Source organism: Daphnia pulex, chromosome 8, assembly GCF_021134715.1.
Source record: "Daphnia pulex isolate KAP4 chromosome 8, ASM2113471v1".
Classification (NCBI taxonomy): Eukaryota; Metazoa; Arthropoda; class Branchiopoda; order Diplostraca; family Daphniidae; genus Daphnia; species Daphnia pulex.
Genome location: NC_060024.1, coordinates 6,173,935 through 6,187,252, shown reverse-complemented (window position 1 = coordinate 6,187,252; position 13,318 = coordinate 6,173,935). Strand labels below are relative to the sequence as shown.

The window sequence follows — 13,318 nt, the reverse complement described above, 5'->3', positions numbered from 1 at the left end:
GAAGGGGGCTCATTAGTTTGCAATAGTTTGTAGACACAGCAGCAGTCTCAGCAGTCGAGAGTTTTAATACACATCATCTTCGATAGTTAAAAAAGAAGAAAATGAATATTTTAGTAGGAAAGCTGCTGCTGCTGCTGATTTATTCCCATGTTCTTCTCAACAGCGTCCACCTATTAGGAGCCGTTTGGGTAACTGGGAAAATCACACGCCTATATAGCAGGAATCTAGTCTCTCTGTCTATAGTATGTAACATGGACGGCCGGCGCATTTTGATTGCCTTTTTTCTTTCGTTTCTTTCGCTCACGCTTGTGTTCACCATGTGTTTTTTGTTTTGTTTCTTTTCTCGTGTAACATTGTCTGCAGTATAGGCTATAATGTAGGTCTTCTTTCTTTTCTGTTAGCTCTCGGGATGATTGTTCAAAATGTGTCGAGTGGGCGGGAAAAGAAACGACACGAACTTTTTTGTTTTTCTTAAAAGAAAGAATTTTGGTAGTTTTTGGCTGAAAGAAATGTATTTATACAACAACAGTTGCTGGGCAAGAAGGAAATCTCTCATCATCATCAACAGGTGAGGGGGGAAACGAACGGATAATATATTAGAGAGAGAGGCTAATGTGGAAACAATTCGGCATCGTTGCACGGGCAAAAAAGGAGAAATATGACATACAAACGTTGAAGGGGGGAAAACAAATATATCAACAAAAATTGGTTTTCTATATTTATATAATGATTTCGTTCCACCACAGATGTGTGTGTGTGTGTGTGTGTGTACAAAATATGTTTATATACGATAAGGAGGGGACGAAAACAGCTTGATCCGGTTCAATTTTTTTTTATGTGTCAACCGGTATACGCAAATGTGCGGCCCACCTTCGACAGTTGGCGAAAAAGAAAAGGAAAAAAAAAATGGGGGTAAATTTTACTTTTATTTGAATATGTACACGAGGACACGAATTCGATTATTTTTGGTAGATAACAAACGAGGACACCACACACACACGCACACACACACGACGGACATGACGAAGCCAACAGTGACGGAAAACGTTTGCACACACCTACGACGGCAGACGCTTCGCCTTTCGTGAGGAAAAACACGAATGAATTTTTTTTTCGATTTTTGTAATTTATTTTTAATGAATGAATTATTCGTGTGCCATGGTAAATTAATTTTTTTGAAATTTAAAAATTTTTCTGGATGATTTTTTTTGCGCTGGATTTTTTGTTTTGTGGTGGGGGAGAGATAGATGAGTAGATATGTTTTAGGAACTGGATGGGGGGAGGAGGAGGTTCGTCCGGAATTTTTTAGTTTCCGGCTGCGATGGTTTGAACCCCAAAATAATGAGGTAAATCAAATTTCAAAAATTCCCGCGTTTTTATTTTTTTGAAGTTTCTAAATTTTGCCAATTGAATATTTTAAAAAAATTGTCGATTAAATTTTTTTGTCAGGATTTCCGTCGTTGTTTAACTCGTAAAAAACCCTGAACGATCGTTTTTTTTTTGTAATTAAAAAACCAAAGAAATGGAACAAACACTTTGATGTATAATAAAAATGAACTAAATAGTTTATGTAAGCCCAATAATAATTTTTTTGTTTTTTATAATATGGAAATGAGAGAGAAAGAGAGAGAGGGGGAAAAAATTGTTTGTGCGTGCGGATCGGCGATTTGATCGGGAAGAGCGTCTGAATCTTTCGAGCTGGACTCGGTCAATTTTGAACGTCGTCGCGGCGATGACAAATTTTAATTATTTTCTAAGAAAAAAAGAACAAATGAGATCTCCGACCTCGCGTCGACCGTTTTCAGGTAGAAACAAAATGTCCAGGTGTGTCGATAATTAGAAGAAATAATCAAAATCCACGAATGCAGAAATACAAAAAAAGGAGAAATAAAATTCCCATCAACTGGGAAATTTGATGCTCATAAAAGAAAGGAAGAAAGAAAGAAGTCATGACGTGGATATTGAATCGATTGTTGTTGTGGATTTCAGGCCTATATTATACAATAGTGGAGAGAGAGATAGAAATAGAGAAATAGAGAAACAAATGGACACAACAAAAACAACCAGGGCGTGGGGTGGTGGTGGTGGTGGTGGGCAAAGAAATTGGCATACAAATAGGCACGGACAAACACAATTTCATATAATATGTAGCTCGAAAAGAGACAAATTAATTTCAATCTCTTTTTCAATTTTTTAATACAAGTGGGGGATGCTGTTTAGCGGGTCAATCAAATCAAAATCAATAAAAGGAACTAAAATCGAGATAGATGTTTGAATTTTCTTTTGTTGTCGTCTCTAAAAATTTGTTGGGGTGTGGTCGTATTATGTCATCAATTACCGGCGACGCTGCTCTTCATGTCGTTGCGATTGGTGGCCGACGAGGAGGAGGAGGAAGCGCCGGCGGCTAACGCGGCCAATTTCTCCAGATTTTCCAGGACTCCCGGTGAGGTAGCGGACGATGTGGCCCCGGACATTTTGCCGGCGGCGGCGGCCGCCGAAGCATTGCTGCCGGCCACTAGGCCGTGGTGATGTTGTTGTTGGAGGTGCTGCTGCTGCTGGAAGTGGGCCGCCATGCTGGACATGAGCTGATTGTAGGCCAGCGCCATCGACGTCGCTTCTCCAGCCGAACCGGCCGCCGCCGCTGCCGCTGCTCCGGCGCTACTCCGCATTGCGCCGCCGAAAGGTGAGGTGGACGAGGCCGGATTGCCGGCCGGCGGTGGCGGAGGGTAGCGATAGACGCCGGCGGCTGCGGCTGCTGTAGGCCTACCGTAAGGCGATCCGCCCACGGCATCCAGGTAAGGAGAAGTCGGCGGCAATCGCGGCGAAAAAGACGAAAAGATTTTACCACCACCTGATGGGCGCCAAACGGACAACAAAATTGAAATTTAATTAACTGGCCCGTCTAAATTATAAGAGGGAAAACCAACCTGGAGTTGTGTTGTTGTTGTTGTTGGGCGGCAGGAAACTGCTGTGCGGTGAGCGGAGACCAAAGGCCTGCGACAACGGGCCGAAAGGTAATGGGAAAACGGCGGCGGCCGCCACGGCCGCCGCTGCAGCCGCTTGCTGTTGCTGTTGTTGCTGCTGTTGTTGCTGTTGTTGTTGGATGAGGGCGGCGGCAGCCGTGGTGTGGGGTGAGCCGGAAGCTGGTGGTTGATGACTAGGCTGACTGCCGGCCATGTCGGCCAGCGACCAGATTTTGGGTTTGCTGCTGTTGGTCGACGTTGTCGTCGTCGACGAGGAGGAACTGTGCGGGACGCCCGTCGACGTCACGACGCCCAGGTGGTGGTGGTTGCCCAGGTGGTTGCCCAGGTGATGGCTGCCCGGGAGGTGGTGGTGATGGTCGGCCGGAGGTGAGAGACAGGCCGAATCGCCGCCGGAACTCAACAGGTCCAGCTCCTCCTCATCGCTGTCCAGCATGACGTCAATGTTGTCCTCGCTGTCGCGGTGGTGCCGGTGGTGCTGATGCAACCGGTGCAGTTGCTGGTGGTGGTGGTCGTCCATCACCAAATGATGACCCGATCCCGCCGACCCGATCCCGTTCCAGGCCCGGTGGTGGTGAGCCGCGTTGCTGTCGGCCGACGATAAAACTCCGTCACGCCCGTCTGTAATACAAAATTCCGATAAATGATTAATGATGAGGGTTAATAATCATCAACGATTACAACAGTCATCAAATCCTAATCAAGTCTAAACTATACTATATATTTCTAATCTAGCGTGACTATGCGGATTCGAATGGATATTATAAAACGCCCGGTCATGTAATAACATTAATGTAATAAAAAAAAAGAAACGACAATCGGAAAGTGATCAGAGTTGAACATTCGCCACGGGTGGGCAGCATCGCGCTGAGCACAGCGGGTTCTGTCCATGTTTTAGTAGAGGGGAGTCCAAATTCAATCAACAATGATGGTATCAAAAATATGAAAAAAATTCGAGATTGTCATGTTTGTTCTCCCCCAACCACCAAAACGGAAAATCTTATCGGCCGTTACATTATTACGCCAGTGGATTTGTTAAATGTATTGTTTGGGATAGATGTTATTTGATTATATAAATGTAATATGGCGATAGAGTTGATCCTTGGATGGGCGCTGGACCTTGTGTTGTTGCGTTGTCCGTTTGTCGTCAACAACAAGACAACAGGCTGTTTTGTGATTAGAATTAACGGGCGAGAGAGAGCGAAGGATCAAAGGCGAAGGATTGTGTCACACTCCTGTCGGCCTTTGACGATGATGGGCGTTGATAGCGACGGCTTACGTCATCAGCGGCGTTGTACATCAAAAAATCCATTTTTTGGTTGTTGTTGTCATTTGACGATTGTCGACCGCCGAATTTTTAAACTTTGACCGCCGTTCGATTTAAAATTTGAATGATGTTTGGGGGTCTCACCTGAGGACGATCGTTTGTGGTGATCCTTGGAGGGCTCGGCGTCGCTGCTGTCGCCGTCGTCGTCGTCGTCGCCGTCGTCGTTGCGGTTCTTTGGCTCCCACGTCATTTTGTTTTCCTTTTTGAGCCGGCGACGGGCGTTGGCGAACCAAGTGGACACTTGGGTCAGCGTCATCTTGGTGATGATGGCCAACATGATCTTCTCACCTTTGGTCGGGTACGGGTTCTTCTTGTGCTCAGACAGCCAGGCCTTGAGCGTCGCCGTCGTCTCGCGGGTGGCGTTCTTCCTCCTCGATCCGTTCAAATCCATTCCGTACCTGCAAGAAACCAACAAAAAAAATTTAAAAATTTAATCCGAGTTAAATATAATCCCTTAAAAAAGCTAAAAAAGAAAGTCGAGTGTTTTATTCGCATGGCAGCGTTCGAAGATCGCCGATTTCTTCCTCCTATATACATATGTCTCGTCTTTCATACACGTTGGTTACTTTGGGCTATTTATTTGAAGAGACAGGTCGGCCATGTTGATTCTCTGCTGGTCGCTGATCGCGTGTCTCGTTTCTTTTTTTCCCCCACCAAAAGGAAAAACATTTTTTTGGCGAACGGCTGTCGAGTTTCGCCATCACGGAGCTCCGGTCAACAAGCGCGGCGAGATAGACAACAGCACGTTCAACACACGACGACCACGTCCTATATATATGCTGATGTTGTGTTGTTGGATTTCAACAGAGCCCGCGATTGTTTGAACGCCCGCGCGCCATTGTCCAGCACGAAACCCACTGTTGTCCCCTCACATATGCATAGATCAAATAAAGTCCATTCAAATATTGACCGCCCAATCGATTTCCCCCCAACTCCCATAGAAGAAGAAGGTTGACAACATTTTTTGGCTTTTTTTTTCTGACCTGGATGTGATGGCGTGTCGGTAAAAGTCAAAAACCCCCAAAAAGTTGATTTTTCTTATTTTTCTTATTTTTTCAGACGACAACTATTTCTGGTTGGACGGTCACAGCCAAAGTGGACACACACAACTCCCCGCGCTCCGTGTGCAGCAGACAAGTTGTCCAGCACGCAATCCTCCGCCATCCGCAAAGAAAAAACAAAAAATGTGTGTGTGTCTTTATATTCTGTGAAAACTTTTTCAAAAAAGTTCCGTGTGGGTGATGGGTCCGTTTCCACAACGGAGCATTCCGTGCAGTGTCCTATAACGAGTCCATATATATAACCCAGCAGCCAAGTTCTATTCGAATACAATCAACAGTTTTGATATGTCGCTCTCCGGTTATTTTTACCTTTGCCAATGACCACCGCAGAATGGCCGAAAATATCAAAATGAAAATATACGCGCCAATGTTTCCGTGACGTGCCAGTCGTCGCGGTTTGGGCCAAAATAAGATATAGTCCTACATTATATAGGCGCGGTTACGTAATATATAACCGCACTATATATATGTAGACCTTCTTCTAGCTTGTCTTTTATTACGCCCCAGGCAGCAGGACACAATGTTGATTTCATCCGCTTTTTTCTATATTTTTTCCCTTCTTTTTCCCTAGGTGTTTTGCGTGACGGTCGTCGCTTTTGTTTTCTGTACAGACCAAATCACCCGTGTTTCTTGTGTTGTTGTTGTTGTTGTTGTGTAGATTCGGGTCGTCTCTTTTTTTATGTGTGTGTGGAGGGGATGGAAGGCCGTCATCATCCGTGACCACACCGCTCGTTAAATCGAGTCAGCGCAAAAAAAATAAAAGAGAAAAACAAAACAAGTTGGGGCCGGGAATAGGCGCCACCACCGCACAAAACAACATTTTTCTAGATTATACCCAGCGCAGCAGAGACACAAGAAGAAATAGAAGAGAACCCAACAATCAGACAAACACAGGGGAAAGAAAGAAAGAAAAAAGGTGTCTACTATATCCCCCCTTCCCACCTAACAATCATGGCAGCCATTGTTGATTGGTTAGACACACCGGAATAAATATTTTGTAGGCCGGTCGTATCTAATAACACCTTCTTCTTCTATTTCGTGGTCGACTAGGCTGTATATACTCAGGTTTCGTGGGTATGTATAAGACCCAACAAATCTAGAAGGAATCATAATAATAACTCACCCGCCGAAGGGATAGGCGGCCATGGCCGGATCGTACGGATAGTACATGGATGGGTACGGCCATCCGGCGGCGGCTGCAGCGGCGGCTGCCGCTCCGTTGAACGCCAGTGCCGAATCTTTCAGGTCGTGACCCGCGTTCTAAAATTAAAATTAAATGGATTAAAATTAAAAGATATTCATATGGCCTTAAAAATAAAAAAATGATTCTAGCGACGCCCGCGGGATTTTATAAATGGGTAGCACAGCACCTATATAAAACATCACAACAATCAGATATGTGTAGCGCGTTGTCCTCGATCCGGTTTCTATTTTTTTCTTTTCTGATTCGCGCTTGTTATAAAAGTTATGTGTCAACGTGATATTTTTGTCGAATATTAGAAAATTGGTAGGGGCCAATCGGCGCCAACCAGCCGTCGCCCATTTTTTCCCCCTTTTGTTATTTAAGAAATAAATAAAAAAGGATTTTCTTGCATGGCCTTTTTTTCTTATCCCCTTTCACACCGCTTAATAATCAAGTCTCGATTTATAGATGAAAGACACAGCACAGCACAAAGGGGCCTGGAGCTAAACACACGTCATCGCCGGGTGATAATTGATTCGCAGCCCGTCGCCTGTTTAGTTTTTTCTTATTTTTTATTTTATTAGACATTCTATTCCTATTCCCCTCCGCTTCTCTGATATGCCCACCCATTGAGTTAGATGTGACGTCGACGAGACTTCAATCACCTAAAACAAACGAACGGACAGCAGCAGGGCCCCGCAGCAGAGAGAACCTGGGGCGGGATGTGTGTAGACTTTGAGCTTATCGCTCATTGACCATCTCTCTCTCTCTACACATGATGAGTTAGGATCTGTTTGTTTTTCAAGTGTGTGTGTCTGTGTGTGTGGGGGAAAACAGAGAAAAATATAACAAAAGAAGGGCGTATATATATCCGAGAGCTAGATATTTTTCTGTGTGTGTGTGTGTGGGGAGGTCTAGTGTGTCAATAGAAGGAAAAAGTTTGATTTGGTTTGACAAGGCGCGCGTAATAAATATATAGATATATCAGGCCGAGTGAAACACACACACAAAAGAGAGAAGACCAACGCGGGTCTATACATACAGTATATATCGGATATACGTGCAAAGCAACAACAAGACTCTCATCTCTTCGAGTTTTTGGAGTTGTTGTTTTTCCTTAAACTTTTGAAGGGGCGCGGCGTTATTGATATGTGTGCTGTCCATTATCGAAAATTTCTCATTATCTACCGACCTTTTTTTTTCAAGCTCACACACACGCATTTGTGTGTGTAAGAGACACAAGGCACTTTTGTTATATGTTAGACGCCAAAACACCTGCCCAGGCTCCTCTCTCTCTTCACTAATACGGTATCGGACATGGTCGACAATTTGAAACAAAGTCCCTTTTTTGTAGTTACATTTGATTACGGCGTGTATAAGACCTGGTAAAACCGCTGAAATTCAGATATATGGGTAATAATGGGCGATCCGCAATATTAGATTGGCTCTGGGGGAAGATATTAGAGACCGATGTTGGGCTGTCAAAAGAGTCGAGGTAATTACCCGACGATATAATGATGGATTGTGGAGAAGAAAAAAGAATATTAGAATTTCTATACATAATGTAGTCGAACCAACTGGTTGTTGATGGCATATAGAGGGACGAATGTAATTGAGCCTGACTGGCCGTGTGTAACATCAAGATAGCTATAGGGGACCGGACGAGGAGCAGACGGGCGACTCTTGGGCTAGACGATGAGCGGCCGCCCGCTGCTATACAGAAGAAACTAACATGCACGCCCGTTAAAGAGACGAAAAGAGTCGACAAAGGGGATCATCATTCCTGCTGGGGGCAACAGCACACGGTTGACATTCCTCTGCTGGTCTCTCATACCATGGCCGATTCCGAGACAATCCATCAAATCAAAAGCTCAACGTCACCAGCAGCAGCAGTAGCTCGACATTTTTCTGGTCTGTCTTGTGCTGCCCGTCTATTATAATATTGGCTGGCCACGTCACAGCGTATAATAACAAGAAATTTAAAAGTGGCCAGCAGTATAGATGCCATTAGCGAATTTTTCCAGCGGGTTTTTTAAAAAAAACTAAAATCTGTTTGAAAAAACTCTGTGCCAAAATGTCTAACGACATGTTGTTGTCTAGTCTTTTTTGAGCGATAAAAAAAGTGGATACAATAACTATAAGGGTTTGCTTGTTTCGTTCCTTAACGCCCGTTTTCTCTTGTAACTAAAAGGCAAAAGAAGAAAGAGAGGCTATATGCCTTTTTAGATTTTCTCCAATATAATCGTCAGTCAACAGAGAAGAAGAAGTTGTGACAAACACTGGGCCGTAGATAATTCCTCCTCCTCCTCCTCCGGAGAAGAAGAACCAAAAAGGAGATTGGCATCGACCACACACGGAGAAGAAGAGTGTCTGTATGCATTGAAACAAAACAACAAGGGTGTATCTAACATAACCTTCTTCTTTCTTCTTCTATCTGTTATTTTTAAAATGAGTTTTTACCAAATTTTATTCTATTCGGCGATGCCATCATAGAACCGCGCATCGATTGTGTAAGAGAGCCGGCCCAAGGTTGCTGATGCTGGCCATCTTTTATAACCATCATTGTATTGGGAAGAATAGAAAAAAGAGTTGCTGACTTTCTTCTATCTGCATTTCAACAAAGATGGATGGCAATCGATTCATTTCACGTTCCTGACGACCTTCCCAATTTCGTCGCTCAATTGTTTTTTTGCCCATTTTTTAATATGAGAAATCCCTAGCGGAAATGTGTGTCTAAAGGGAAAAAAGGAAAACAAATCTATAGATGACATTCGAGCTCAAAAGTCTTGTCTCCTCAGACGTGTGTGTGCGTGATGGTTTCTCGATGCTAATCTCTACAACAACAGCAGCAGAAAACCCCCCCATCACTCTCTCTCTCTCTAGATGGTAAATGTATTAAAGACGTATTTATTTAGGAGAGAGAACCACCCACTGAGAGTATATACACATATAAAGCTGACAACTCCTTTTTCCCCCCCATTCGCCCATTCGAGGAAAGAACCAGTTGAATATTCCTCCTGGCCTCTTTTGTCAAAAACAAAAGAAGAAGCGGTTGGAAAAAGTAGAAAAGTATAGAAACAACTTACAGCAGCTGCGTAAAATGATGATTGATCGGGGGTCAGGAAAGGTTGTTGCTGCTGTTGCTGGTGAGCGGCGGCTATCGCCTGTTGGTGGTGGTGGACCAGGTCGTGTTGTTGCTGCTGTTGTTGTTGCTGTTGGTGTTGGTGGTAGGGGTGGTAGAGACTGAGGCCTAGGCCGAGGGCCGAAGTGGCGCCCGGCGAAGCTGAGGTCGTCGTTGTTGTTGTGCTGCCGGCCAGCGATCCGCTCAGACGGGGTAGGCCTAACAACATGGCCGCCGTCGAAGTGGCCGAGCCCGACTCGAGTTGGCAAGCGCAAATCGATTGACCTAATTGCCAATTGACAAATTAAATATAAAAATTTGTCGATTAAGAATCAAAAGAAATTGAATTTTACCTGTGAGGGGATCGGGGACCAAGGGTCGGCTGCCGTCGCAACAACAACCGGACGACGCCGTTAATGTCGTGGGTGGCGTCCGCGGGGAGGACAAGACGATGGGCGTCGTGGTCGAAACGGCGGCCGTGGCGGCTGCTGCCGACGCCGACGCCGCCATCAATCGAAGACTTCGATCGTCTCGGCTGCTGTTGTTGCTGCTGCTGTTGCTGCTGCAACTGCCGCTGCTCATGGCGCCCTGTGCATATTCAAAAAATCAATTGGCATTTTTTAAAAAATAGTTTGGACGATGAATCATTTCGACGACGGCCATTTGTATATTTTTCCCCATCGGGAAAGGTGATGGGAAAATAAACGATTCTTCGTGATGCACCGAGTTGAAATGTTGTTGTTGTTGTTGTTGATGTGCTCTCACCTGGTGATGGGCCGGTGTTGCGCTGGCGGCGTCGCTGACGTTAGCGCCCGCTGTCGTCGTCGTCGTCATTGAACTGTTGTTGTTGTTGAGGTTGTTGGCGGCGTGCAGCTGGCCGAATTGCGCCATGCGATGGCCAGACGTTATAATAGGACAACTGTGCAAATCTCTCCAACTTATGTGTTAACCAGTTTAATCGAAATCCGATGGTAGAAGACGACGACACTTCAGGTACATTTAAAACGTTTCTATCAAATTGAATTTCACTTTTTTTTCTTTCTTAAAATTTTTCCCAAAACTTTTCGCCGCAACTCACAACAACACAACAACATGCGCACAGCCAAAATGTTTTGATGTATAATATGGCCGTCGGTGGATCTTGCTCTTTTATTTATTTTTTTCTTATTTCTCCTTGCGGGCGAATATGCAAAACAGGCACTCTCTCACATCCACGCACTTTGACTGCGGCAAACAACAACCCGAAAACACACAGGCGGGCAGAAACAGCAGCACTCGAGAAGAAACACGTTCACTGGAATTCATTCATCTGCTGCTGGCATGTTTTGGCGCAAACAAAAATCAAAAACAAGTAAAACTTTGGCGCACACTGATGATTTGACACACGGGCCTATATAGATGTACAATGTCTGTGCTGTGTGCCGAATGGGCGCGCGATATATAGAGCCGCGATTGATGTTCTGCTGTCCTGCTGTGTGACTGGGCGCGCACTCACAGACGGGCGACGGCCAAGTGCTGCTGGTGTCTGCTGTGTGGTGTGGGCACCGCGTCCGAACGATCACTGTTCACTGTTGCACGACATAATTTTCTATGAAGGGTCCCCCCCCTCCTCCTTCTACCACCACCACCATTTTCCAACCCTCCTCCTCCCTTCCCCTCCCCTCCTTATACCCACACCCACCACTTTTCCTCTCCTCCCCCTTTTCCGACCGCCTTGTGTGCCTCCTCTGCCACCCTTGGCTTGGCTCTCACTCTGGCCCGGTTGATTTTTATTTTACACCCCTCCCCGACACCACACAGCAGACGTGCGACACACAGGAGAGAGTCAGGAGCCGAGCCAGAGAAGTTGCCAACATTCGACACACACAACCCCAGTCGTCGTCGTCGTTCTTCTTCTTGGCTTGACACCTCCCCAAGGAAGGGAAGGAAGGAAGGAAGGAAGGAAAGAAGGAGGAGCGCAGGATTTTGTCAGTTGTGTGTCAAACAATTTCACGACGGCAGCGGCGGGTGAGAATGACGTGATATCGACACGGCAGCAGTACCAGCGGGGCAGTGCTCCTGACTCAACTGACGATTGCCATTTTTTAGATTGTGAATATTAAATTGCGCATCCATCACCACATATTCAACTGGGAAAAATTGTTTAGTAACAGAATATGTATAAAATCGACATCAGATACTCTTTGGTTTGGATCAAAACTGGTTTATTTCCCTTTCCATAATAATAATAACAATAATAATACACAGACAGATGTGTGTAATCAAACAAACGAGAAAAACAATCGCCAGGAGGTAATATATTATATAATATCTAGAAGTGCTACGCGTTGTCTCTATTTGCTGTTGTCTTGATACATAAATGTATCGACGTTGTTCTGTTCTCTTGTATATCTGCGTGAGTGCTGCTGCTGCTGATGCCGTGAAAGAGGAGGTAGGTACTACTATACAACTACTCCCATCAGTTGCTGGGCAGAGAGACCCCGGCGGTGGGTGCTGGGCTACATCACAGCCCACAGCAGCGCTGGGCAGGGAGGAAGGGAAGGGGGGGGGGGGAAACACGGGTTAAACACGGCGGCACGACACGACGCCGCGTTATTTTGTACTGCGCTGTGTGTTAGATCTGGTCGTCTACATAGACGGACGCCCTGCGTGCCGGCGTGAATCGACTCCTGCGTGAGAGACAAAAGAGTGCTCAAGGCGAATATAAGAAGAAGAAGATGGAGCACCACCGTCGAGCGGGAGGGGGGAGGGAGACAGACACAAAAAAAGGAGGAGTTTTCACGGGGTAGTGGGAGGAGAAAGTCACGCCGTCTACAAACATCTCGAATAGAAAATAGAATTGAATACAAAAGAAAATCATTTTCTGGGTTCAAATGTCATCTGTTAAGAATTTAAGTTCTATAGTTATTTTTATAGGCCTATAATATAATAGCGATTTATATTAGAATTTCGTGAAATTTTATTCTTTTTTTTTCGTCTGGATGTTGTTGTAGTTGTTGCGGGTTCTCTCGTATCGATCGGTGTAACAAGAAAAGACAAGAGAGAGAGAAGAGCCGGTACAAAACAGCAGCGACGGATGGGGCAAAGTGAACAGAACAGCGACAACAACAACAACAACAACAACACGGTCGGTCGTCGTCGTCGTTCGACTCTACTCCACCCACACGGAAACAAGGCCCCAGGATGGGGGAGAGATGGTGATAGGTTACAAGATAATGTCTGACTCCGCCTACGGGACCGGCACTAGGTGGAGCTACGGCCAATTACCGCAGCACAGCCCTCCTCCCCCCTGTGGTGGGTGGTGGGGTTGTTCCTCCCTCCCCATGCGATGCCAAAGTCACAGTCTCGGTGGGTCGGAATGATGGACCGCTTATGGGTACAGCTGTTGCAGGCCGTGTCGGGTCCCGTGTTGACATGGACCCCGACACGGCGCGCCAGCACAACCCCGGGACTCTCTCTCCTGCTCCTGCTTTGCTCCTTGTGTGTCTACACATAGAAAACATAAAAAGCGTTTTTCTTTTTTCTTTTTTCTACTTGGCCATCAACTTCTATCGGCGCGTCTAGCAGACACACTCCCACACCACCTACTGGCGCGCGCAGTCAATTTCTCAATCGCGCCGGCCCGGCCTTTAATTCAGTGTGTGC

At 45.6% G+C, this 13,318-nt stretch overlaps 1 protein-coding gene across 1 annotated transcript; it reads right to left on the bottom strand.

Annotated features, from left to right (window-relative positions):
- Positions 1-493: 493 nt before the first annotated feature.
- On the bottom strand, positions 494-11,261 carry LOC124201156 (homeobox protein araucan-like). The gene is made up of 7 exons (XM_046597626.1): positions 10,439-11,261; positions 10,027-10,261; positions 9,639-9,958; positions 6,493-6,629; positions 4,393-4,706; positions 2,928-3,602; positions 494-2,851 (listed from the first exon to the last, which is right to left on the bottom strand). Exons 1-7 carry the CDS (start codon positions 10,562-10,564, stop codon positions 2,331-2,333), a joined length of 2,328 nt encoding a protein of 775 aa, XP_046453582.1. The 5' UTR covers positions 10,565-11,261; the 3' UTR covers positions 494-2,330.
- Positions 11,262-13,318: the final 2,057 nt, after the last annotated feature.